This window comes from Plecotus auritus, assembly GCF_963455305.1.
Source record: "Plecotus auritus genome assembly, chromosome: 5".
In the NCBI taxonomy this organism is placed as follows: domain Eukaryota; kingdom Metazoa; phylum Chordata; class Mammalia; order Chiroptera; family Vespertilionidae; genus Plecotus; species Plecotus auritus.
In genome coordinates this window covers 15797129-15823728 of record NC_137776.1, presented here as the reverse complement: position 1 = coordinate 15823728, position 26600 = coordinate 15797129, and the positions used below count along the sequence as shown (strand labels likewise).

At 43.3% G+C, this 26600-nt stretch overlaps 1 protein-coding gene across 5 annotated transcripts in view; it reads left to right on the top strand.

Annotated features, from left to right (window-relative positions):
- The first annotated feature begins 697 nt into the window (after positions 1 to 697).
- The window catches only part of PLEKHM3 (pleckstrin homology domain containing M3), a 243684-nt gene continuing 217781 nt past the window's right edge, over positions 698 to 26600 (top strand). For 3 of the 5 annotated variants that reach the window (XM_080667586.1, XM_080667584.1, XM_080667582.1), the window contains exons 1-2: positions 806 to 979; positions 20876 to 21783. In XM_080667586.1, the coding sequence (XP_080523712.1) occupies positions 21177 to 21783 (607 nt within the window). In that variant the 5' untranslated portion in view covers positions 806 to 979; positions 20876 to 21176. Of the gene's footprint in view, positions 980 to 20875; positions 21784 to 26600 lie in introns of all 5 variants that reach the window. The other 2 variants (XM_080667585.1, XM_080667583.1) reach the window with 1 other exon arrangement.

Here is a 26600-nt window from a genome sequence, read left to right as displayed (position 1 = left end):
AGGTAGGAAACTTCAAGAAGGTCTTCCAGAAAGATCGACATATCCTCTTGCAAGGTGGCCCCACTCGCCATGGGTGGGGGGACGTGGGGCCTCTCACGAGGAAGCGCCTAGCTCACCTGCCAGTGTTTCTGTTTTGCTGCGAATGTGAATGGGGGTTGAAGACCTCCCCTCAAAACCACGCCCTTTCAACACCTGGCTGCAACATGGAAGGCCAGTGAAAACCGATTTTCATTTCAACTCCAACTTGAAATGAGAAGCAATCTCCAGGTCTGACAGTCCTAGTTTCAGAAAACTTTCCTGAGTCATTCTCTTCGACTAGGGAGCTGCTAAAAAGGGGTCCAATGCAAGCATGGAACAGAGTGTGGAACCCCGGAGGGAAGGCGGAGAGGGTGGCTGGGTGGGGAGAGACCAACCAAAGAACTTGTATGCATATATGCATAACCCATGGACACAGACAATAGGGTGGTGAAGGCCTGGGGCGGGGCCGGCTGGAGTAGGTCAATGGGGGAGAAGCGGGGACATCTGTAATACTGTTAACAATCAAAATAAAAATAAATAAACATGGCTCCAGGCCCTGGTATGTTCCAAGTGAAATTTTCCAATTGCAAAACTTCATTTGGGTGTGGGGAGGAGCAATGAGGAGACTCCGCGGCACACGACATTGCTTCCAAAATGTGTGTGATGAACACTGTGCAGGGAAACAAAGAGGTAGGAGGCTGGAGGGTGTGGTGCGAGGCGGCGGGGTCCTCTGCTTCACGGCCTGGAACCTTGTGCGTGCGGGTCGCGCCGCCCGGGCTGCTGGGGGGAAGCTTTTCCGAGTGGGACCGTGAGCAGCGCTTGTAAACAGAGAGCCGGGCGGTGATGGTTCGCGGCCAGACCGGCCGGCTGTCACCGCGAGTCGGGCGGGTCTGGAAGCCCAGCCCGAGCCTGGAGTAGACGGCAGGCCCGGCAGGTGAAGGGAAGGAAGCGGCGGGGCCAGGTGAGCATCTGCAGCTTCTGTGCTGCCTGGCTGGCCGCTGGGGCGGGGGTGGGGATGACAGGGTTGTAAATATCTGAGAAGCTCCCTGGGGTAGCGGCGGTCTCGCTGTTTCTTCCATGCGCTGTTTTTTTATTTCATTCTGGAGGCTGCACTAAAATGCAAGGGGTGATGGGTGAGGGGAGATTCCCAGATGCCTTGTCTGCTCATTTGTATGGATCAGGGGTAGAAGCAGAAGGCAGTGAAATTGCTGGTCCTGTTCTGTGCGTTGTCTTTGGCCCCCACCCCGCCTCCCCCGGGTCCAAGAAGCCAAACCTCAGCAGAGCTTTGAACTCACATCAAGCTGGGGCTCCCGAGACACAAGTATTGTTCCTTCTGTCGACTCCGCTCACTTTTAATGTAAAATAAGTGCAACTGTGTAACCGATGACAAGCATGGTTTGGTCTTCTGTCAGAGAATTACTAAGCGAAAAAAAGCAGGATAAGGGAATTTCAGACCCCTCCTCCAACGAGATAGGCTACTACCGAGACGCACACATGAATGACAAGCCAAGACTGATCTAGATTTGTAGCTTGCAAAGCAGGACATACTTGAATTTCCCAGGTGAAACTGAGATTGAGCTATGTGCTGCTGTAAACTTATTTGGAACTTTTTATCCTTTTCTCCTCCTTGCAAAAGAGAAACACCTGTTTTTTTCCCTGTAATATTTTCATTTCAGCAGTCACAGTGAATTGTGATTGGTATTCATTCATAAGTTATTTTATTATAAACTACCACATGTAAGTTATAATTGGAGTACCTAAAACAAGACCGTGTTTGTTTCGTTAACTTCACATGAAAATGCCTGAACCATCATTGGGCTAAAAGGTCAGGAGACATGTAGCTCTTTGGTCACATAATGTAACTTTTAGTTAGTGGAAGAATATTAGGTTACATTGCACATAGAGAAGTGTTTTAAATGTACACATCAAGGAAATACTGTTGAAGCCTGATGAGGTTGCCTTTCAATGAATATTTTCACAATGTAGTGGTTTATAGCGGGAATTATAAAGCCAGATTGGGTTTGAATTCCTTCTTGGTGACTTCCCATTTGTGATCTTGGACCATTTACTTACTACTTTACTTACTCTGTAGAATGGGGATAAGAACAGTACTGATCTCAGGATTGCTATGAGGAATAAATGCGTTAATATCTTTAAAGTACTTCGACAATGCATGCAGCAATTGTTATATGCGTGTTTGTTAATACATAAAATAAAAGTAAAGCCATGTTGAAGGTAAGATGGTGGTAGCCAGGAGCTGGGGAGGGGGGGGCGGGGAGCAAAACTCCTGGTATGGAGTTTCAGTTTTGTAAGATGAAGAGCTCTAGAGATTGGTTGCACAACAGTGTGAATGTACTTAACGGCACTGAACTGTACACTTAAAACGGATTTAGATGTCATATTTTATACAATGTGTATTGTAAACATTTCCCCACAATTACACATTCAAAAAAGCACCCGTGTTGGCAAAGTTATGTATTTGCACACAGCAGCCCCGTCCACAGTTGCCTTTGCCATCGTGAAAATGCAACTCTGGCAGTCATCCGTAAGATTCGTTTATTCGGCAAATGTATGGAGTTAAGACATCATTAAGAGCACAAACAATTTACAAAAAAATAATACCTAAGAGTCTATGGCAGGCACAGTTCTAAAAATGCCCCTATTCCAAGATTGCGTGCCCTAGTCCCTGGAGTCTAAATATGATGAAATATCCCTTGAATGTGTTTTATATGGCACAGTTAAATTTAGGAAAGGGAACTTATCTGGGTTGGCCTAATGTAATCACAGGAGCCCATAAAAGTAGAGTTTTCTCTGCCTGGGCAAATCAGAGATTTGTATCTGAGAAGGACTGACCCTGCTGTTTCTCTTTTGAGGATGGAAGGGACACTTGCGAAGGAACAGGGGCTACCTTGAGAAATGTGGGGGTCCTCGAGTTACTGAGGGTCGCCCAGCATGGAAACTGGAACCTTAGACCTAGGGCCCCAGGTAACTGGAGTCTGCCAACAAACTGGGCTCAGAACTGGATTCTGTGGCGAGCCTTTAGTTAAAGGCCCCTCCTGGCCAACACCTTGACTGCAGCCTTGTGATCGAGCCCCTGAGAAGAGAATGCGGCCCAGCCCACTAGACTCAGACCTCCAGAATTATGAGATACAAAATGGGTGTTGTGGGAAGCTACTGTGTTTGTGGAAATGAATTACGTAGCAATAGAAAACAAATACAGACTCCAGCAGAAACATGGGCAAAAGACAGGAACAGGCTATCCGTAGAAGAGAAGATGAAATGGCGCGTAGACATATGAACATGCATTCTCTTACCGTTAATCAAAGAAATGAAATTGAACCAATAGCAAGGTACATTTTTCCAGCTTTTGTGCTTACATAGGTTTTAAAAAATTATAGCTCTCCACTTTAGTAAGTGTGCAGTGGTGCAGACACTCTCAGAGCTGTGAGGGGTTTATCACCTTTCTGAAAAGGTCGTTGGTTCAATGTATGAAAAACTTCACCAATGTTCCTGCCCCTTGATCCAGTAATTCCACTTCTAGCAATCCATCCAAAGGAACTTATGATAAATATTTTAAAAATGAATTTTCACAAATGTTTTAAACGTTTTGGTTAGAAAAGTCAGTTATTGGCAAGTCTAAATGCCCAACAGCAGGGGAGGGAACAGTTGAAACAAATTATGGTGTCATCAAAAGATATGGTGTTATACAGACATTTAAAAGGATATTTATGCAGAATTTTAACTATGGAAAGGTGTTTACAAATTATTGTTAAATGGGGCACAGATAGGATAGAGTACTGTATTACAGGATGTCCTCAACTATGTTTAAGAAAAAACAACCAGAAAGATCTACCGGTGTCAGAAAGGGGCCACTGAAGGCCGAATAGGCATCGTTTGTTTCCTCTTTTATACTTTTCTGTATTTTCAAAATGTTGACCGATGAACATGTAGTAGTTTTTTATGATCACAATGGTCCGTAAACATTATTTTGAAAGCTGTTAAGTCTCTGTGCTGTGGGGAATACAATGCATCTAAAACATTGTCTAGTTCAAACAATGGAGAAAATAAAAATCCATTAAGTAACTTAAATACGTGGCAGAAAGTGATTCTTGTGAGATCAGACGAGATTGGGCACGTTCACAGTGGTATGGCCATATACAGAAAGTGATTCTTGTAAAAGAAAAACTGTGAAATAGGAAATAATAAATATTGTTAAAAGGTTGGAAATAAAGTTGGATAACTATTCTCAATAGAGTGATCAGTGAAAGCTTTGTGGTAGAAGGATCGCTGAATATCATACTGAAATAATAGGAAAGAAGGTACATGGTTGAATTTTTATTAAAAGTCTTTGTTTTTTCATAGATGGATGTTAGGCTTTGGGCTATGGACCTCGGTTACCTATACAAGTGGAAAATAAAGAACTATGACGGATATGTAACCTTCTGCAAAAAGAAAAAAATGAAAACTCTGCATGTTATGGCTAGGAAAACCAAGCTGGACCTAGGCTATCAACATTTGCATTAAAAAGTATCCAAAGCAGCCCAGCTGGTGTGGCTCAGTGGTTGAGCATTGACCTATGAACCAGGAGGTCACAGTTCGATTCCCGGAAGGTCAGGGCAGGTCAGGGCACGGGCTGGATCACCAGTGTGGGGTGTGCAGGAGGCAGCCAATCAAGGATTCTCTCTCATCGTTGATGTTTCTATCTCTCTCCCTTCCTCTCTGAAATCGATAAAAATACATTTAAAAAACCCAAAAACATCCAAAGCTAATATTTTATCAGATACTTGATATGCTCTATTCCAGTTTAATCATGTGTGTAGCCTAGTACTTGAAATCAATTACGAAGCAGGCAGGTAGATAGGTGCTACTCTAATTACTAGCTTCAAAACACCCGATTTTAATAGAAAGCATGGGCAGGTTTTTTAGAATACCCTTCTCTCTAGCAGGGGTGGGCAAACTTTTTGACTCAAGGGCCACAATGGGTTCTTAAACTGGACCGGAGGGCCGGAACAAAAGCATGGATGGAGTGTTTGTGTGAACTAATATAAATTCAAAGTAAAGGAGCGGAGGGGAGCGCAGGAGAACCGGATAGAACAGCCGGATCCGGCCCGTGGGCCGTAGTTTGCCCAAGGCTGCTCTAGAGTCTAGACCAGTGGTCGGCAAACTCATTAGTCAACAGAGCGGCAAACCGCGGCTGGTGAGCCGCATGTGGCTTGCGAGCCGCAGTTTGCCGAACACTGGTCTAGACAGTTTCCAGAAGCACCAGACCACAGCTACTCCTCCTTCATTTTTTCCCACTGACTGCTCCCTTTCCTATTTTCACTTTACCCTACCCTCCCACACCTATAGCTGCTAACCAAATGCTGGTTTTCTGCATGGGAAATGCTAACCCCTTAAACCATTTGGAGGGATATCTAGCAAGAATTGCTTTTTTCTTTTTCTATTAGGGTAGATTTTGTATTTGGTTTATAAGTAGCCAAATGATATGCTAGTTTGGAGCTTCTGGTGCAGGCTAAATAATTCAGAGGACTGAGGACTGAGTAAGAAGGTGATAAAAATGACCACCAGTAGTCAATTCCATGCATTATGTTTGCTCTGTTTCATTGGCCATTGTAGATATTACCAAACAGACAATAAAAAGCCCACATAATTTATTTTCATACTGACAATAAGGTAAGAACTTTATTTGGTCCATGAGTGTAATTAATCTTGATGGCAACATGAGTCATGAGCAGAAATCAAAGTCAAAATGTAGAGGCTATTGCATTGAGATATCAGGCTTGCTGTTTTCATTAACATTTTGTTTGTTTTCCAGATACTCATTAACTGTTAATTTGAGTTATGTGTTTCAAATTGGGTTCCCAGGTTATATGCCACCTGAGTGCGGTAGAGATTTATTTGTTCAGTTATCTTGATTAGCGTAACCAATTTATAATTCAATACAAACTAAAGCTGCCTGTTCTGCCTTATCTGGTTTGCGTTTGGACATTTATCTAACTGGGAATTTGCTTAATATCCACTTCACCTTGTGGTCTGTAGATGTGATTATAAATGTAGATTTTCAGTCACAGAACAGGAACATATAGGTTAGAAAAGATCAGAAATGTAACCAGCACTTTTTATGCTCCAGGAAATTAGCTAAATGATCTCCTCCCAGGTGCTCTAGGTCCATTTTTATCAGCACTTTAATTTTTCCAGAACAATTTCTCTTCTGCCTTTAGGGATTCATTGATTAAACACTTAAGAATTGAACACTTGTTTTGTGCCATGGCACAGAGCTCTTGTACTTGAAGCTAGAAATACAATATTGAACAAAATAGGCACATTCTTGCCTTCATGAAGCTTATCATCTAGTGGGGCAGACAGCCGAGTAATCAGGCCATTTTACACAGAGTGAGAAGTATGATAATTGAGACATCAGGGCGCTACAGGAGCACATAATAGGGACGACCAAAATGGACATCCAAGTTGTGTGCCTGTGTGTTGCAGGAAGGTGTGTGGAGAGGGAGATTAAAGAGATAAGCCCAGGAGAGTAAGTGGCCATGAGCTCCTACAGGCAATGTTAAGGAGTGTGATTTACCCAGAAGATAACAGGGTTTTAATTTTAGAAATGGCTGCAGTGTGTCGAATGGATTCGTGGAGGGCAAGATTGACTGGCAGAAGACGATGGTGATGTCTGAACTAAGACAGTAACGAAGGAGAGCAATGGGTAGATTCTGCAGATCTTGTAGAGGCAGAATCAGGATGACCAGCTGATCTGGAGTGGTTGTGGGTGAGGGAGCCAGAAGGGTCAAAGGTGACGTTCATTTTTCTGGAGTGGATGATGATGCCCTTCACTATACAGAGAATGCCAGGGGGAGGGGCAGGCTGAGGGTGAGATGAGGAGTTTGGTTTTGTGCCTGTTAGGAACTAGGAGACAACCAAATGCAGTTGCATATGTGAGTCTAGAGCTCAGAACAGTCCGTTCCTCATCTACCACGTGCATTGTAGCTGAAGCCACAGGAACAGAGAAGACCATTCAGGAAGAGGAACTTATTAGGAGGGTCATGGGGAATGGAGGAATGCCATCATCTATGATATGGGCAGAGGAAGGAGCTCCTAGAAGGGACTGGAAGGAGCACCCAGAGATAAAGGAGAAATACCAGACGGACTGTGTCAGTGACTTCACGAGAGCAATGCAGAGAGTGGGTGTTCAGTAGGCCAAATACTGCTGAGAGGTCAGTCAGGAGGGGAGTGGGAAGTCTCCTGGGATTAGCAACAAGGAAATTGTTAACCCCTGCCTGTGTGGTTTCAGCCGGGCAGAACCAGATTGCTTCTGGGGGAGAACGAATGGGTGGTGAGAGGTGGAGTCAGAAAATATAAAGGATAAATTTCAAGAAACTTGGAAGAAAAAGGGAGGAGGGAGGAGTGTCCTCGTTGTGGAGGAACTTGGGGGACAAGGGAGGGTATTATTTATTTTTTCTTCTTTAAGAAGAGACACTCCTTCTGAGTCATCCTGCTCCCTGGAATCCCTTCACTCCAGGACCACTAGAAAAGCCGATGCATAGCAACTCATGCTGCCTTGAACAGTGCAGGAGGGACCCTTGACTAAATTAAAACCTTTTCCCAGAGCTTCCTGAACTCATTGCTCTCACCATTCTCTTCACCAGTTAGTTGGTTTATAATGGAAGGAAATGAAAGAGAATATGGTGACCCTTTCCCTGGGACCATACAGACAACCCCAATTACCATCCTGTACCCTGCTTTGGCGTTCACAGAGTACTACATCCTATCATTTGATTCACACCTCAAAACAACCTGTGAAGAAGGTAGAACCTGAAATTCAGGTTCAAGTGACTTGCCCAGAATTCTGCATCTAGTACTAGTGCATGGAAGGTTCAAGCTCAGGTGTTCTAATTCCAGATCTTTTGATCCAAAAGTAATTGCCCTTCATTGAAAGGTTAGATATGATGCCTATATTTTCCCTGTAGTGGGGTCATATGAAACCCTGGGCTTATTGTCTTCTAGTACATTTAAGAAATAAGACTGAAAGTTGTGTGTCAACTTTGTTATTCTGTTTATACACTGGTATTTCACCCCCCATCAACCCCACCCCACCAAAAAAAAAGTTAAGTTGGTTTTAGAAGGAGGCAGTTTATTTGGACATGCCTTAATACTCAAAATGTGTTTGAATTATCTATAGTCACATCTGATTTGAAACTATTTCTTTTAATTCTTTTGACACAAACACTTATTTCCAGGTTTTTAAAAAGCAAACATTTTTACAAGTGTTGGTATTTATTGGCTAAATGAAAAATGATGTCTTCGGGAAACATTAGTAAAAGGTTTGTGCAATTAGGACTATGCAAACATTTGCAAAAGCACTTGTTTGGCCTAAATGAAGTCAGTTATTATACCCTTGCAGGCATTCCAGATATTGTGTTCAAGGTCACGAAGAGAATTGAGGTTAGCTATTTAGAGAACAGCCTTTTATTCTGTTTGTTCAGGGACCTCTCATCCACCATTCCAATGACACAGAAGTATTACAGAGGTGATTTTTTTTGGTAAATTAAGTATAAACTATTTCCCTGGGTATAAAGATGACATTTAGCAATTAACTTTCTGAGTTTGTGGGATTAACAAACAGTAATACTTAAAAATCAACATTAAAGTTGCTGGCGTTTGACACTAAAATCCAAAGCATCATGTGTGTAAAATTTTAGCTGTATTATCTCAAAGCAATTAATTTACTATGAATTGTGACATAGGACTGTATGTGCATTTTAAAGATTTTTAAAAATTGATTATTAGAGAGAGAGTAAGGGAGAGGGAGAGGAAGTGAGAGCGAGACACCCATCGATCAGCTGCTTCTTGCATGCCCCCCATTGGGGATGGAGCTCGCAACCTGGGGATGGAGCCTGCAACTTGGGCATGTGCCCTAACTGGGAAGTGAACCGGCAACCTTTTGGTGTACTGGATGACATCCAACCAACTGAGCCACAGCGGCCAGGGCTATGTGTGCATGTTAGAGTCTTGCTTCCCCTCACTTATTGGCCATATTACCTTGAACAATGTACTTTACTTCTTAAATCTCGATTTCCTTATCTGTAAAGTGGTGATGATAATAGCGGCTCTCTAGTAGGGTTGTTGTGAGGATTTACCAATATAATGCAGAGAAAGGGCTTACCATAATGACTGCCCTTTAGTAAGTACTCAGTAAGTATTAGCTGTGACTCTTCAATCTTGGTCTTGGCTTAGGAATTATAAGAGCTATCTTTATTGTTCAAAATATTTTATTAAGTACATCATCCCACATTTAACACGTGTCTGTCCACACTGAAGGAGTCCTCTGCAGGACACTTTTAGAGTCTAATTTAGTAGTAGTGTCTGATGCTGGGCAACTCTTAGAGTCCCAGCTATCATATGCCTATCATTCTAATGTCTGATCAAAACAGTCAAGGAATATGGGCCAATCAGAGTTCCAGAACGCAACTCCAGAATGCTTACACGCTGCAGGGTTGTTTTGTAAAAATTCATTCCATACTAATAGTAGTCCATAATAAAAGAAATTTAGACCCAGATTTGGAGACAAAAGTCTGGTTTCTACTGTTCTTCTCCTTCATACCTTGTAAACTTTCCCTTTATCCCGTATGATGGGCTGAGGGTTTTCTGGCCTTCGTGTTGTACATAGTAAAATAACAAGGATTCATCCTGCTATTTTGCCTTACCTTGTCCTTATCTTTGAGGGCCAAAGACAGTATTTTGTCTGCCTTTGCCAGCCTTGCTTTGCCTTTGTAGCCAACATTATTGTCACAGATTATTTCCAAAAGGGAGGGGTCATGGATGCAGCCCATCACCACGGAGTGTATCTGTCCTTTCAAATGAGAAGTGAGTCACCTTTTGATCTTGTTCCAGTGTAGCAGAGAAAGAAAAAAAAAAAATCAGTTAATTGCCTCTTGTGTACATTCACTATGAATACCCACAGGAAGCAGTTTTGTAAATATGTGCTAATTTATAAGCTGGTTGTTGTTTGAAGGGTAGAGTTGTAAGTAGTCTTCCTCCTGCTAACCAGCTGCAATGACCTAAGGAATTGAAGTCAACAGGAAGTGAGCTGATTATTCATTTCCCGTAACACCCAGCCAAGGACTTCTGTTGAGCAGGTGTGTTTGTGGGTCAGAAAGACTTGGACAGTTTGTGAAGAAGCCCTCTGCACTCTTGCCTCCCATCTGTGCAGCTGTTAGTTCACTTGGAGCTCACTCCTGGGTGGGACCTCTGGAGCTATTACTGTTGGGACACCTTCAGGACGGAAGCCCCATTCCTAGAGCAGGTACACTGGTTCTGTTTGTATGTTTGTTTCCTTTGTCTTTGGTTTCTTTCAACTGAAGTAATCTATATGAAGACATACTATTATGTCATTTAATTGTGTTCTGTTACTTAAGACCCTTTATTGTCCCTAGATTAGTAATGAGTCCTTATTTATGTTCCCGTAACACCTTTTGTTTACTTCTGTTGAAGCACATTTTTACACTTAGTTTTGTGTTGTTTCCCCATTAGCTAACTCGAGGGCAGGAGCTGTGTTTTGTGTTCCTAGCATCTAGCATAGTGTTTGGGTTCTTGGCCTGGCCCATCCTCTTGTAAATGCTTGTTGTGTATAAGTGGTTGTGTGGTTGGGATTCAGCTAGCTTCTAATAGGAATAGGAATTGTTTTTGATTTTACAAAGAACTTCACGTGCATTACCCACATTTGTGCTTCACAGCTCTCTAAGGTAGATGTGGGCAGGCCTTGGCAGGATTTTCATTTTGCAGATAATAGGGGCCCAGAAGCACTGAGTCAGCCTGACTTGCTGGAAGTCATTCAGCTTAGAAGGCAATGCTAGGACATGAACCCTTTTCTGGTGTCAGAAATTTGTGTTCTTGCCATTGCTACACCTCTGCCCACTGAATAAACTCAAAACTGAGAAGCTCACACATGCGTTGGATTCAGCCTTACTTCTTGTTTGTGGTCCTTCTAACAAAAGTGATTCAAAAGGTAATTGAACTTGGGTGGCTCACAGGACTTGGTAATTAGACAGGGGTTCCAGTAACTCTTTTTTTCTTCCCCTTAGGAACTTCACTTGACAATAGATGAGTCATCTTGATCTCTCTTTCATCATCTTTAAAACAGTCCTGCTACTTTATTCACCTCTCTCTGGTGAGGTGACTACATGTATTTATCAAGAAGCATATCAACGCCCAGCTGGCGTGGCTCAGTGGTTGAGCATCAACCTATGAACCAAGAGGTCATGGTTCGATTCCAGGTCAGGGCACTTGCTTGGGTTGCAGGCTCGTCCCCAGTAGGGTGCATGCAGGAGGCAGCCAATCAATGATTCTCTCTCATCATTGATGTTTCTATCTCTCCCTCTCCCTCTCTCTGAAATCAATAAAAATATTTTTAAAAAGAAGCATATCAAGCAATTATAAACTGTACTCTAAGCCATGAATGTGAAGGTGGTTATTCTCAGGAAAGCCAAGTGATATTTGCTCAGGTTACCTGAATTTGAGGAGTTTGTGAGAAAATTGGATTAAATTCAGTTCTGTATTGAGCTTGGAAATGTAGCCACCATTACTCGGGTTCAAGTAGAAGATTCTAAGTAGTTATATGAGCTGATGACATCTTTAAATCTAAAGCTACTTCCCTAGCTCTTTGTGGGCGTTTTGCATATCTGGGTCTCAGTGTACCTCCTTGGGGGTGTCATTACCTTTGTTGTCATCTATCACATGTTCAGCCAGGCCAGCTGGCTTTGCTCAGGGGCACCTACATGGACACTGGTCAGTTATTCCCTGTTGCAGTTGGAGGCTGATTCCAGCAACATGCGGTTGTTATGATGGAAATTTTCACCGTCTTCATCTCAGTCCTGGGAAGAAGATAATTTGAATGGCATTTCGGTTTGTTTTTGAATCACTATTCCCTGCCATGGAGGTAAAGGGAAATGGAAACATGGAGTCTGCATTTTTGGACACTTACATAACTGAAGTCTGTCTTGTTTCTAAAAGCAGGACATTGGAACTTGTTGGTTTTACAAAGTGGGTTTCCCAATCAAAAGCCTTGGCTCTTCAATCCGCGGTTGACCTAGGGGCATAATAACATTACTGCCTTCAATAACAAAGCAATCTGAGATTTGAAGTGCCAGGCTTATATTTAGTTTGGTTTCTGGGAAAACATCTTGGGGCATCAAATGCCTCAATGATTTTGCAAGTGGCAAACAATAAACAAGTGCAGAGATGTACTGAAAAGTGCTTTAAGTGGATTGTCTGGGGGTATTTCAAAGGAACATCTCCTTACTGGTATTAGAAAGAGCTAGAGTTCGAAGTCACTGGAAAAGGAGACCTGCTAAGCTACAGCCTAGGTGCTTTTGTTTCTGTAAAAGGTCTGAGTGAGGTTTTTTGCTACCTGACCTTTGCCATGTTATTTTTAAACCTGGTTTCAATAGCTTACAAGCTTTCTCTACCAAGAAAACATTTAAAAGCTCAAGCCAACATAATATTTTGGAAAGCATGTCAAATTTTACTTCAGTGAGCTTATAATGAATTCACATATGCTTTTATCAGAAAACCCAGAGTGGTCTTTATATTTACAGATGTCAGTGCTGTGCAAACATACTCCCTATGCAGTTGTTCATTCAACAAATACTTATCAAGCACCCATTGTGTCCTGGCCATACTTCTAGGCCCAATGGAGGATTATAAAAATGAAATAGGGTAGAACTGCTGTTCTCAAGTTGATGTAAGTACAGTAGGGTAGGTGTGTGACTTTAGACAGCTTATATATCTTTGGGCCTTAGTTTCTCGTCTGTAAAATGCAGATAATAGAACTCACATTGAACATTGTGTGAGTTAGAGATATAAAGTATCAAGCGATGTAACTGGCACAAAATAGACTTTTGATAAATTATATAGTAAATGTTATTATCATCATTTCAGAAAGAACAGGCAGCATGTGGTATATGTGTTGGGGGCAGTACCAAAGACATGTGGATGTTTAAAGAGAGAGCAGACTGTTTTAGGATCAGGGATCAACCAATGTTTGTGGAAGAGTGGATAGCATTGGAGCTTGAAGAGTGGATAGAGTGTCAGTAGGTAGAGGTGGATAGAGAGTACCTCCGAGATGACTGTAAGCAAAGTCTTGGAGTTGAGAAAGCATGACATTTGGGAAATAGCATTCTAGTTTGGAGGAAAAGAAGAGAAGTGGGAAGTTGTACAGGCAAGTGAGGCCAGGATTGTGAAAGGCCTAGAATGGCAGGTTAAAGAGTTGGACATTGTGGTCAATGGAAGCTTCATTAAAGGATTTTATTTGCTACCGTCTCCCAGTGTCCAGCCCTTTGAGAGCACTCAGCAAATATTAATTGAATGAATAACTGAGTATGATTTTAGACAAATTGAGCTTAATTTTGCCATGAGATATGCCAGGGTAGATCTGCCCACAAGTCGTTGGCATCGTGGGACCAGAGGTCAGGCCTGAGATTGAGACTGAAGGTGGACATTTGGGAGGCTTGAACATAGAAGTATTGTTGAAGTCACAGGTATGGATAAATTGACCCGAAAAACCACATGTAGCTGTAGTGGGAGAAGAGAGCTTAGGCAGTGTCTCCATTGGATGAGGTGATCCGTAAGGACAGGAGGAAGATGGAGACTGAGAATGAGAGGGAAACTGAGGGTGTGGTGTCTCTGAAACCCAGGGGGAAATGTTTGCAGAGTCAGGTTAATAGCATCAAGGAGGGTCAGGACTTTGAAGAACCGTGGATGTGTAAGGAGGAAGTCGGGGTAGCCGGAGAAGAGACGTTCAGTCAAGTGGCGTCAGGTTGTAAGGTGTAAGTGGCACAGCCCACTCTGGGACATTTATTTCTTTTGTCAAGGTTAGTATTTGCCAGTATTTGCTTTTTGAGCATACAGCGTGCCCAAACTGTGTATATAATCTGATTCCAATGAAATATTGGACAGAAACACACCTCTTGATTTTTTCTCTGAGTTATTGGCTCATGACTGATTTTTCTTTTCTTTCCCTTATTTGTCAGTATTTGCCAGAGTTTCTATGAGTATTTGTTACTTTTAGAACTGGAAAAAACACTATACAAATTCTTTTTAAATGTTAATACTCCTGATGCATTGTATGTCAATAAACATCTCATTTATTGAAACTTGTATACAATGTAGCCACATTTTAAAAACATATTTTTATTGATTTCAGAGAAGAAGGGAGAGGGAGAGAGAGATAGAAACATCAGTGATGAGAATCATTGATTGGCTGCCTCCTGCACACCCCACACTGGGGATCAAGCCCACAACCTGGGCATGTGCCCTGTCTGGTAATCGAACCGTAACCTCCTGGTTCATAGGTTGATGCTCAACCACTGAGCCACACCGGCTGGGCACAATGTAGGCATTTAATGTTCTCTCTAGGCCTATGAAAATGGCATCCCACCTGTGTTTCTAGCTGTCCTTCTCTGAAAGACTCCTGAATGCTTTTTGTGAGGTCTCCATTGGTACCATTTCCTTATCGGCTGCTTGTGGCTTATCCGTATTTTACCAACGTGCTAACTTTGTCGTTATGACAAAAACCACCATGAAAAATCATAACCTCCTGTAGCCTCATGGTCCAGAAGTGTCATCTTACTGGTGGTGGATCCTTCATATTATGTAATCTTAGGAAATTCTCAGTCAGCCACAGCCTTAACCAAAGTGAAGAGCATGTGAGAGCCACGTGTGCTGACCATCCTTGCAGTCACCCTTGATTTGAAAAGGACTGGCAGAAACAGTTTATCTTAGGTGCCCTTGGCATTGCGTTGTTCTCCATAGTCCAGCTGCTTCGAAATTACATGGCCCCAGACACCCTCTCAACACCCATTAAATTCTGGTCACAAGCCATTTAGTCATGGGGGCGGGGAAGCCGGGGGAGAGCCAGCACTTTACCAAACAACTTGGGAGAATAGGGCATCTCTGTGTGGGCGGGGCTGGTCTCACTGCTCATCTCTGCTTCTGCCTCTGTGTGGGCGGACTGCTGGATTCATCCTGTTGATTAGCCTTGACCAATGAGCATGTAGACAGCAGTTTTCCTGGTCAGAAAATAGCAATTCACTGATTCTCCATCCTGTTGCCTTCTGATGCATGCATGGGTTCTGGGGTTTGAGCTTTGATTACCACCCTAACCAATGGACCTCAGCTTCTCCATCTATTAAACAGAGGAAAGAACCCTTTTTGCAGAAAAAGTATTCTATACAAAAATAAGGTAAAATACCTATAGATCTTCGAGTTGGGCTGAAACCAGTGTATCATCAGTAGTTGGTTGCTGACTTTGCGTTAATTGGGCTGACGAACCTTTCCCGGGAGGGAGAGACCAGGAGCACCTGGTTGTTGAATGGGTGAGGTCCAGTGGTGGGTGTCATAATTATACATCAGTTTACAGTTTTTAAAGAGGCATGTTTGGACAGCTACCTCGTGAATGATCCACAGGTGAAGCAATTTGATATTAGCAACTGTATTGAATACAGGTAGCTGAGTGAGGCACCCAGGGGTTAATGGTTTGCCCGAGGCCACCCAGTGTGTGGTTGGTTGGGCCAGATTTGGAACACAGTCCTAATTAGTTCCTGATTTCCAGTTTTGTGCTGAGGCAAACCACACTGCACCCACACACTGGTTTTACCCAATTCACTTTGTCAGAGGGAGGTACTCTTCATATTTTGCCTTGTCCAAATATGTTGTTATTTTTTAATTAATTAATTTCAAAACTAAATGAGGCAAGCTAGTAGGAGGTGTTTACTCATAGATTTTAAATTTGGCATTAGACCCTTGTAGCAAATTTAAGGGCTGTTCATCCTAATACAACATAATACAATACTGACAAATATGGAAAAGATGAAATTCCAGAACAGGTAAGAATGGTAAATAGAGCCCAAAGGGATGAAGACGTAGCGATTCTATCGGAGGGTAAGGAAGGCATTGTGCCTGCTCTCAAGTAGCTCGGAGTGCAGGGTGGGGTTAAGAGAGACTGTCGATTGAGTACAATGTGGCAAACCCAGGGTGCTCTGAGCCCGAGCAATTCGGAAGGCTCCCAACTCGGACCAAAGCGTGGAGGAGTAAAACCACGAGGTGAGTGTTGGTCAGGAACTGCCAAGTGGAGAGGTGGAGGTGTCATGAAGGGCCATGAATGGCCATGAACTTCACTCAGAGGAATAACAATGCATTCATTCTGCCGTGTCAGCGTAGTGCCTTTCTGTGTGTCGGGGACTATTCTATGCACTTGGGATACTTTAGTGAACAAAATGAACATAAATGCCTGTCCTTGAGGAACTTACGTTTTACTTGGAAGAGAGAAACCCTGAACACTAAATAATAAACTAAGTGGTGTGTTAGGTCAGTAAATGAATAGGGGAAAAGGGCCCAGCCAGGTGATTAACATGAACAGTAGCAGTAAATCATGTTGACAGTGTCAACCTGGATATCATGAGAATGGTTTTACCTCTCAAAACATGGAGCCCTAGTCCAGTCAGGAGAAAATCATCAAACAAAACCCCTGACCAGTATTCATCAAAACTGTAAAGTCATCAAAAACAAGGAAGTCTCTTGTCATAGCCAAGAGGAGGCAAAAGGGACATGAGAACTGAAAGTCATGTGGTATCCTGGATGGGAACAGTAAAAAGCTGGTAGGGGAAAATGGAGGAAATCACAAGGAAGTAGGAACTTTAGCTAACAACAATGTATCAACATTGGTACATTAATTGTGATAAAATGTACCAGACTAATGTGTTACATGGAGGAAACTGGATGTGGGGTGTATGGGAATGCACTGTACTATGTTTGCAATAATTCCATAAATGTAAAACTGTTCTAAAAAGTTAATTACAAAAAAAAAAGCAGAATAAGGGGAATGAGAACTCCAGGGCAGAGGTATGTGTTATAATTTTAAATAGAGTGGTCAGGGTAGGCCTCATGGAAAAGGTGACATGAACAATTAAGGAAAGAGTTGGCCATGTTGACATCTGGGGAACAGCCAAGGCAAAGACCCTGAGGTAAGATGTGTCAGCAGGTTTGAACACCAGCAGGAGGCCAGTGAGTCCACATGGGAGGGAAGGTGGGGGGCAGAGGGAGTATGAGGTCATAGAGGACAGGTGATGGTGCTGATCGGGTCGGGAGAGGCTTTTTAGGCTTGTTATTGGTAACGTAGCCTGTGCCAAGAACCATGCCACGTATCGCCTTATTTAATTCTCTCAACTGTCCTAGGAGAAAGGTATTACTAATTTGTTGACTTTGCACATGAGAAAACTGAGAATAGAAAGGTTAGGTAACTTTGAAGTCCCCTTCCTCCTGAGCCCCAAAGGTTATCACTGCTGACCTCTGCCTCTTCTTGGGAGGCTGGACTACATCATCTAGGCCACAGGGGTAGGAATTTCATCTCTTGTTCCCTGCTGTATCGTCAATGCCTATAACACAGTCGCTGCTTCAGAAAACATTTATGGAATGAATGAATCACTGCTACTCTCAGTTATTCTTTTTATCTATTTAATTTGTACTGTGCAAATACAGGCAAAGACTTGGATTTGTCACACTGGTCTGTTAATTCATTTATTACACTAAGTACTGATTTGAGGGGGGGGAAGCTGTTGTTAAAGCAGTAGCTGTTTTTATTGTTTATTGCTAGAGATAATCGTGATGTGGTGAGAGGGCTGTAAATCAGAGGTGCTGACATCAAAGCAAAAAGGAGAAAAAGAAAACAATGTCAAATAAATGATTCTAAAAATAGCCACTCAAAAATTCATTCATTTGTTCAACAAATATTTATTGAGCTGCAATTGGGTTCTGGGGGTCCACGGGTGAACAAAATAGACAGTTGCTGCCCGAGGGGGTGTTGACATTGAAACTGTGATGTGTGTAACTTACGGAAGTACAGGTGCCATGGAAACCTAGTCTGGGACACCAGAGAATGCCTCCCTGCGCAAGTGGTGAGTCCTGAGTATTGGTTGCTGTGTGACATACTACTCCCAAACTTTGTGTCACAATTTATCATCCCTCCTGGTTCTGGGTTAACTGGGCTCTGCTGGAAAAACCTCACTTGGGATCTCTTACGCGTTACAGATTGATACTGACGGGCTGGGATCCTTGGAAAACCCACTGGGCTCTCATCCAAGATGGTTTCTTCACAGGCGTGTCTGGTGCCTCTGCTTCATTATGTGGCCTGTGTCTACTATCTATTTCTGTCCTCTATCAAGGCATTTAAAAAATATTTTTATTGATTTCAAAGAGGAAGGTAGAGGGAGAGAGAGATAGAAACATTAATGATGAGAAAGAATCATCAATCAGCTGCCTCCTGCACACCCTGCACTGGAGATTGAGCCCACAACCCGGGCATGTGCCCTTGACTGGAATCGAACCTGGGACACTTCAGTTTGCAGGCCGATGCTCTATTCACTGAGTCAAACGTACTAGAGCCTTTTTTTTCTTTTTACTTGTTTTCTTAGGTGCATCATGATAGACTGAGCCTCTTTAGGGCGAGAGCTGTGTCTTATTCATCTTTCCATCTTTAGTGTCTTGATTCTGGTGTGACCTTATTAAATGATGAAAGGAAGGAGAGATGAGTGATTTCTAGAATGCCTTGTTAAACAGCGCATTATTGAAATGGTTTAAAGTTGAATTGCTACTACCCTTTCATGAGGATTAAATGAGGCAATGCGTACACAAGTGTCCATGGGACCTCTCCCTCTCTCTGGACCGCAGTGTCTCCTGTGAAAGGTTGGGGTTGAAAGCATGATCGCAAAGGCCTATGGCTAATTTAGAACTTGGGGGATAGAAGTGTTCCACAACCCAGGAATGCTGGCTGTCAGTGGCTCTTTGCTCTCACCAGTCTATGAATGCTCTTCCCACAAGCAAAGAGCACAAAGAATATGCTCCTAGATATTTTGATTAAAACAAGGAAGGAAGGAAGGAAGGAAGGAAGGAAGGAAGGAAGGAAGGAAGGAAGGAAAGAATGAAGGGAGGGAGGGAGGGAAAGAGGGAGGGAAAGAGGGAGGAAGGAAGGAAAAGAACTACTTTGAAGTATTTACTCTCTAGTGTGATTAAAGAATTTGATACTGAATTGTAAGTACTGGGTAAGAAAAGGAGCATCCATAATATAATCTTAGATTGAATAACTTAGTGCTCTCTGCACCTTGGTGCCTATTGTATAAAATGGGAAACATACTTTGTTATTATATTCATTGAAATTATAGTAAAGAAAGAATTAAAAGTTTAAGATTTATTATGTATTTCTTTTTTTAGCCTCTCACATACAAGATATAACTGAAAACAAAACCCCAAGTTTCAAAATTACAGAAGTTAGTGAAACCCTGTTGCATAGTTCCAGGGCTCCAGTCCTCTTGGAGACATGGGAAGCAAAACTGTGTCTGCAGTTAGAAAAATATTATAACCGATTTCATCTCCAAACCTTCAATCTGTGCCTTGCTTCATGAGTGATGACAAATAAATATCAAAATATAAAAGCAGACAAATTCACTGTCATTATCGATTTATAAGGTTAACCACAGAGTTCGGTGAACTCCAAACCTCCTTGATACATTTAAAATAAAGCGCTGTAATACTAGTTTTATTTACATCCACTAAGCAATGTAGATTGGTGCTGTTGATTGAAATGTAATGGTTTAATGACCTAAGTGCTAAAAAGTGGTTTTAATTAACCATAAAAATGGTGCCATTTTTAAAAAGTAAACACATCTATGTATTTTTGAAGCAGCTTGCAAAGGAGTTGTAATTGCTTAATTTTACCTATTTGTAAGTAGGTGAGGGGGAAAAAAAGCTCTTGCCTTGTTGTTTTTTGGCAAAAATACAAAGGTATATGTGGCTATTGAGTACATGAAATGTGGCTAGTTTGATTGAGGCACTTTATTTGGTTTTAATAAATTTAAATAGCCATGTATGGCTAGTGTCTACTGTAGAAGACAGCCTCACTCTCAAGGTCTGCTCTAATTTGCCCTGGTCCTGGAGGGCTACGGTTTCCCAGAGAGAGTGGGTTAGTGCTCGGATTCATTCTGCTCAGCCCAGAGGCTGGCCCTGTCCTCCTAGGCCAGTGGTCGGCAAACTCATTAGTCAACAGAGCCAAATATCAACAGTACAACGATTGAAATTTCTTTTGAGAGCCAAATTTTTTAAACTTAAACTTCTTCTAACGCCACTTCTTCAAAATAGACTCGCCCAGGCCGTGGTATTTTGTGGAAGAGCCACACTCAAGGGGCCAAAGAGCCGCATGTGGCTCGCAAGCCGCAGTTTGCCGACCACGGTCCTAGGCCAATCCTCACAGCCTCTTTCCAGGAGGACTGGAGGAATTCTGAAGTCCAGAGTCATCATTAGGTATTACATAATCTGAACCTAGGAAGCACAGCGCAGGTACATTCAGGTTTAATGAAAGGACAGATTCTCCCTCTCTACTTCCCTCTTGTGCCTTTAAACCTAACAAATTATCAGTGCTTTCAAGGTTTGTGAAAGGACTCATGCATTTATGACTTGCAGACTGATTACCATAGAGGCCCAGTCAGAGAATTCCTAGTCTTTTTTGCTTACTATTTTAGGTCAACATATCACAGAGATTTGCCAGGGCAGTCTTTTCACAATTGCTCTCAAAGGCTTCTCTGTGTGAGTAAAAGCTATTGACCTTAATTCCCCTTATCAGGAGTTCCACTCTGCTCTGTGTAAGTTCTCATACAAAGCGGGGAGTGATGTGGAACTTGACAGTGGAACTTCTGTGTAGATGTTGTGCACCTTTGGGCGGGAAAGATGGCGAAATAATTGGGCAGATTTGTATACTACAGAACACAATGAACTATGTGTCAGCGTTGTCCTTTTTATTATTTTCTTCCAGGGTTGCCATGGCATTGCTTTGACTTCGACAAGCACTTCCTGTTGTCTTTACAGAGATCTCACTGAAGAATAACCCCAAAGGAACGTTTGTCTCCTGACACCTTTGTTAATGGCCATCCTCAGCTTTTAGTGGTTGGAAAGACACCAACCACCCTTACGCTTGGCCTGTTCCAGGCGGCGAATGAGGTTCCTTCCAGTTGTCCCAGAACTCTGCTGCCCAGAGCATCTCTCTGTGGGGTGAATGCTCATGAAGCCGTTTCCTGAGCCAGCTTGGGGGGCGGAGGCCTCCTAGAGACGGCAACATGGAAGCTTTGGAAGTGGATGATATCAGCCCCGCCCTGGAGGTTACTGAGGATTTCTTCGGTACTTTTGACAGCAAACTAGAAAAGGCTGTTCAGCAAGCAGAGGTTTATGGGATCCAGGAAGTCCCTGAACTGGTGGGGCACGAGGCACTCAGTAACATAACGGACAATGGTGCTATCAGAAATGTTGCCTCCCTAGGCGAGGGGGGCATGCTTTGGGACCACTGTCAGACCAGGTTCTTAGAAACCAAAGTTCAAAATGTCTTCCCTGCCAAAGAACAGTTTATGGTCCAGAAGGGGACGGCCCCGGATAATCTTTCCTGGATGGAACAAAAGGAAGCATCAACCTTTAATTTTTTCAACATCTGTCAGCGTCGCAGGGACAGACCTCGTTCTGTGAATGACTTGTTGGATGAGACCACGGCTTTTAAGCCAGGGCATGCTCGATCAAGGTCAGATGTTACCCAGGTGGACTGGAGGGTGATCCTCAAGACCACGCCTTTGCAGCAGCAGCCGCAACAACCATCTCTTCAGGGCCCTCACTTCACCAGGCCGTCGTTCCTGTTGCCCTCACCAAATAAGATAGAAGATGCTCAAGGAAATACTGGTATGTTTTTATATCTGACTGCTGTTGAACAACTGCTGGTTTTCCTTTGTGTCTTTTACATTTGCCTCAGGAGAATCTTATTCTCCAGTATCCATGTCTGGCTATGCTTACTTAAGCTTTCTCTTCCATTTACGTCCACACTTTATCCTACTTCAAGTCTACAGCCTTATCTTCATGAGAGGGACTGAGCGAAAGGACAACTCTGGTGAATTCTTCCTTTCTAGTCTTGCATGTGAGAATCAGAGCTCTCATAGTGAATGCAGCATTTTTCCTTTCAACATTGTATGAGATACTGTTTCTTCACATCAGGAGATGTTGATCAGATCACACATTGGGCGCAGCCTTGTGCTATGAAAGAGTTAAGGGTGTGTGAAGACACAATCCCTGCCATGAGCTTCTCCTTTAGCTGAGGGGATCACACACAAAGACTCAGGAAGGCACCCAGTAGTGAGAGAAAGTAGATGGTCCACTGGAATGTTGCCGAGGGAACTTCTGTTTTCCTCTCTGTTGTTGGGATTTTTTGGATGAGTGAGTGACAGCGACTGAAAGAGCATGGAGAAAGGAGAAAACTCCCTAGGCTGGGCTTGTCAGGAAGGGCTGGTGAGAGGCATGGAACTTGAGCTGGACCTTGAAGGACACGGAGATGCAGAAAGGGTCTCGGTAGAGGACACCTGGTCAGGATTATGGTATGAGAAAGGGGAAGAGATGGGAGGTGCAGAGACATCTAGTCAACCCTTGTGAGAGGAGCAAAGGGTCCCATGGCAGAGAGAGGGAGGAAAAGGTTGGAGAGGCTTATTAAGACCTTCTAGTGCAGTACCTTGAATTTATTTCCCCCCCCAGACTTTATACACATACATGCACTCATATACTGTATATAAATATAGTCATGTACTCACACATGAACTTCCTCTTCTGTGAGACATGACAAACCATTTCTCTGTTTCCCTCAGCATTTTCTCTCAAGAAAACCTCTTTTGTATAGGTCAGGATGTCCATTTTTTTTTTTTTTTTTTTTTTTTTTACTGATGATTCTTCAGTTAACCTGCTTAACTCTTAATTTAGATTGAGCTTCTGCTCAGTTAACTGGGGAGACTAATTTATCTACTTACTTGCTGTTTTAGTGTTACTTCAGTCCTCTACCATTGCTTGGTATTCCATTGGTACATTTAACATTACAATAATAAAACTTAGTTTATAAGTGCAACTTGAGGCAAGGATATAATTTAGTGTCTGTTAAGGAAAGGCAGCATTCCCGTCTGTGAGGTGCTGCCTTATTTTTATATCCAGTTCAAATTCATCCTTTTAAATACTTTTTTTCCACTCAAATTTATGACCTGTGATTTCTCCTACTTTCAACAGACCTCCATAACATCTAGCCAAGGGTGGTGACCATGGGCGTAAGAAGAAAGGGACATTGTAAAGCACAGCGTGTGGTAACTGATTAGACATTAGGGACAAACAAGTTTCTGGGACCCCAGTGCCTGGAGAAGGAGAGCTCTGCCTTGAGCCCAAGTACAAGCAGGTGTGCTCCCTGATTAGCAGTCAACCTCTGTTGTTTTTGGTTTCTTCGAGTTCACATAGATTTTTATGACTATGTCATCATAGCCATTCTAAATCCCTGGTACAACCAAAGTTAAAAGGTGTCGTATTTCCAGTTTTCCTATCTTGTTCGGATTGTAAATGCAAGAACCAGACCTTCTTTAGATTCTCTCTTTAGTATGTTATGATTATGATTATTTTTTTTAATTCTCAATTTTAAAAAGTTGAATATTAAATGATGTTGAAATATAAGTACTGAATGGTGTTCTGAAAAATTAACTGTAACAAATGGCCTTTGCAGATATTGATGTAACATAACCTGGCCACCTTTTGGTTATCCGTGAGATACACATCTTAGCAGACAGTTGCAAAGCTGGGCAAATTCTGATGCTTTTCCTTTCTGGCACCTGAAGGACAAGCAGGCTACGTCATGTTTTTATTACTGATCTGGTAAAGGGCAGGGGCGAGCAGTGAGTGCCCACGGCCACAGAGGAGTTCTGGGTAGGCTGCCAACTGCAATTCTCACCTTTGGGAGGGATATGCCAACATTCATGTGCATTCTAGTCAAATCAGCCAAGATCTTTGAGTTGTTTACTTTAAATAATATATTTTTTACTTATTTCAGAGAGGAAGAAGGTGGGAGAGAGAGAGAGAGAGACACACACACACACATCAATGATGAGAATCATTGATCGACTGCTGCCTGCATGCCCCACATTGGGGATCGAGCCTGCAACCCAGGCATGTACTCTGACTGTGAATCAAACCATAATTTCCTAGTTCCTAGGTCGACACTCAACCACTGAGCCACGCTGGCTGGGCTGAGTTTACTTTAAAACCTTTGAAATTAGTGATCCAAACTGAAGAAAGGCTTACTGTTTCTCCTGAAAGAATATGCCAAAAGCAGAGGGAGGGGTGTAGATCTTGGCTAGAGCTGGACATTTGGGGTCAGGCCAGACCTCTTCCGTGAGCTCCAGACGTGCACATCCGGCTGACTGGTGAGCACGTCTGCTGGAATGTCTCACGGGCACTTTAAATTCAGAGTGACCAAAAGTGACCCATCGTCCTCCCATCTCCTACTCCTGCTGGTCTAACAATTAACCAGGTTAATGAGAGGCTGGGGCTCTTCAGAAGAAATAAAATTTAGTCAAATTGGTTTTCTTTGATGAGGAGGTCAACTTGATTTTGTGTCTAGCTGTGTCACTCTCTTACCTAAGGGCTTTATTACTGCAAAATTGTATGTTTTCTCCAGTTAATTTTTTCTGGCTCCTATTCTGAGCTCACCTTGAGTAGCTTAAAGACTTACAAGGAATGGTTCTACTCGTCCTCCCCTTCCTTCTCTTTTGCCCCCGCCCCATTCCCTCTTTTTCCTTTCATAGCAACAACCCCAAGGATCTTCATTAGGTAGGACTGCTGCATCTTCTGCTTCATTTAGTGACGAATAACTGGGCTTTTGAGCCTTCCTGAGGATAACCGCTGCTTTGGGAATAAAGCAAATCGGGTTCTGGCATAATGAGGACAGTGGGTAGCTGGGGGTGTAACATCAGCTGTTTTGTTAATGGGCAAGCCTGTCTGAAGAGGCCTTCTAGTCAAACAAGATATTGGTTAAAAACACTGACTCTAAACCTACGCTATTAGAGTTTCACTCCTTGTTACAGTACTTATTAGCTTGTCACAGAGGTTTCTTAATCTCTCTGTCTTTATAATTATTATGATTATACTAGAGGCCCAGTACACAAAATTCGTGCACAGGCGGTGTGAACCTCAGCCCAACCTGCACCCTCTCCAGTCTGGGACCCCTCCTAAACGGGCAGTCAGACATCCCTCTCACAATCCAGGACTGCTGGCTCCCAACTGCTCACCTGCCTGCCTTCCTGATTGCCCCTAACGCTTCTGCCTGCCAGCCTGATTGATGCTTAACTGGTCCCCTGCCAGCCTGATCAATACCTAACTGCCCTCCCCTGCAGACCTGGTCACCCCTAACTGCCCTCCTCTGCAGGCCTGGTCACCCCTAACTGCCCTCCCCTGAAGGCCTGGTCACCCCTAACTGCCCTCCCCTGAAGGCCTGGTCACCCCTAACTGCCCTCCCCTGCAGGCCTGGTCCTCCCCAACTGCTTTCCCTGCAGGCCTAGGTCCCCCCCAACTGCCCTCCCCTGCGGGCTTGATTGCCCCCAACTGCCCTCCCTTGCAGGCCTGGTCCCTCCCAACTGCCCTCTCCTGCTGGCCATCTTTGACCACAAGGGGGCAGCCATCTTGTGTGTTGGAGTGATGGTCAATTTGCATATTACTCTTTTATTAGATAGGATAGAGGCCTGGTGCATGGTTGGGGGCTGGCTGGTTTGCCCTGAAGGGTGTCCCGGATCAGGGTGGGGGTTCCCTTGGGGCATGGGGCGGTCTGGGCGAGGGTCCTGTGGTGGTTTGCAGGCCAGCCACGCCCCCTGGCAACCCAAGTGGAGGCCCTGGTATCTGGGATTTATTTGTCTTCTATAATTGAAACTTTGTAGCCTTGAGCGGAGGCAAGGGCCAGCCAGGATGGGTGGGAAGCTTGGTTTCCTCCATCACCGGGGGCAACCCAAGCCTCCTGCTCTCTACAGCTCCATGGCTGCCACCATTTTTGTTGGGTTAATTTGCATACTCGCTCCTGATTGTTTGGTGGGCGTGGCTTGTGGGTGTAGCGGAGGTACAGTCAATTTGCATGTTTCTCTTTTATTAGATAGGATTTTGTCATAAATCATGGAAAAGTAGTAGTATTCACTACTTTTAAGCATAACATGGGTTAAGCCATCTAAAAGTACTTCTGCCCTAGCAGAAGCATTACATGGGTTAAGCCATCTAAAAGTACTTCTGCCCTAGCCGGTTTGCTCAGTGGATAGAGCATCAGCCTGCGGACTGAAGGGTCCCAGGTTTGATTCCTGTCAAAGGCGTGCAACTCAGTTGCAGGTTCCCTGGTCAAGGGTCAAGGGCATGTTCCTCGGTTGCAGGCTCCTCCCCAGCCCAGGCCCTGGGGGTTCATGCAGGAGGCAACTAATTGATGTGTTTCTCTCACATCACTATTTCTCTCTGTCTTTCCCTCTCTTTCCACTCTCTCTAAAAATCAATGGAGATATACCCTCAGGTGAGGATTAAAAAATAATAAATAAAAAAATTTAAAAAAGCACTTAGAACCATGTTTGGCACATAGTAAACACTTAATAAATGTTTACTAATAGTGATTTTGCTATTATCAATTGAATTTGAAACTCATCAGTAAGAATCAAGGTGACATTACCAATCACTCC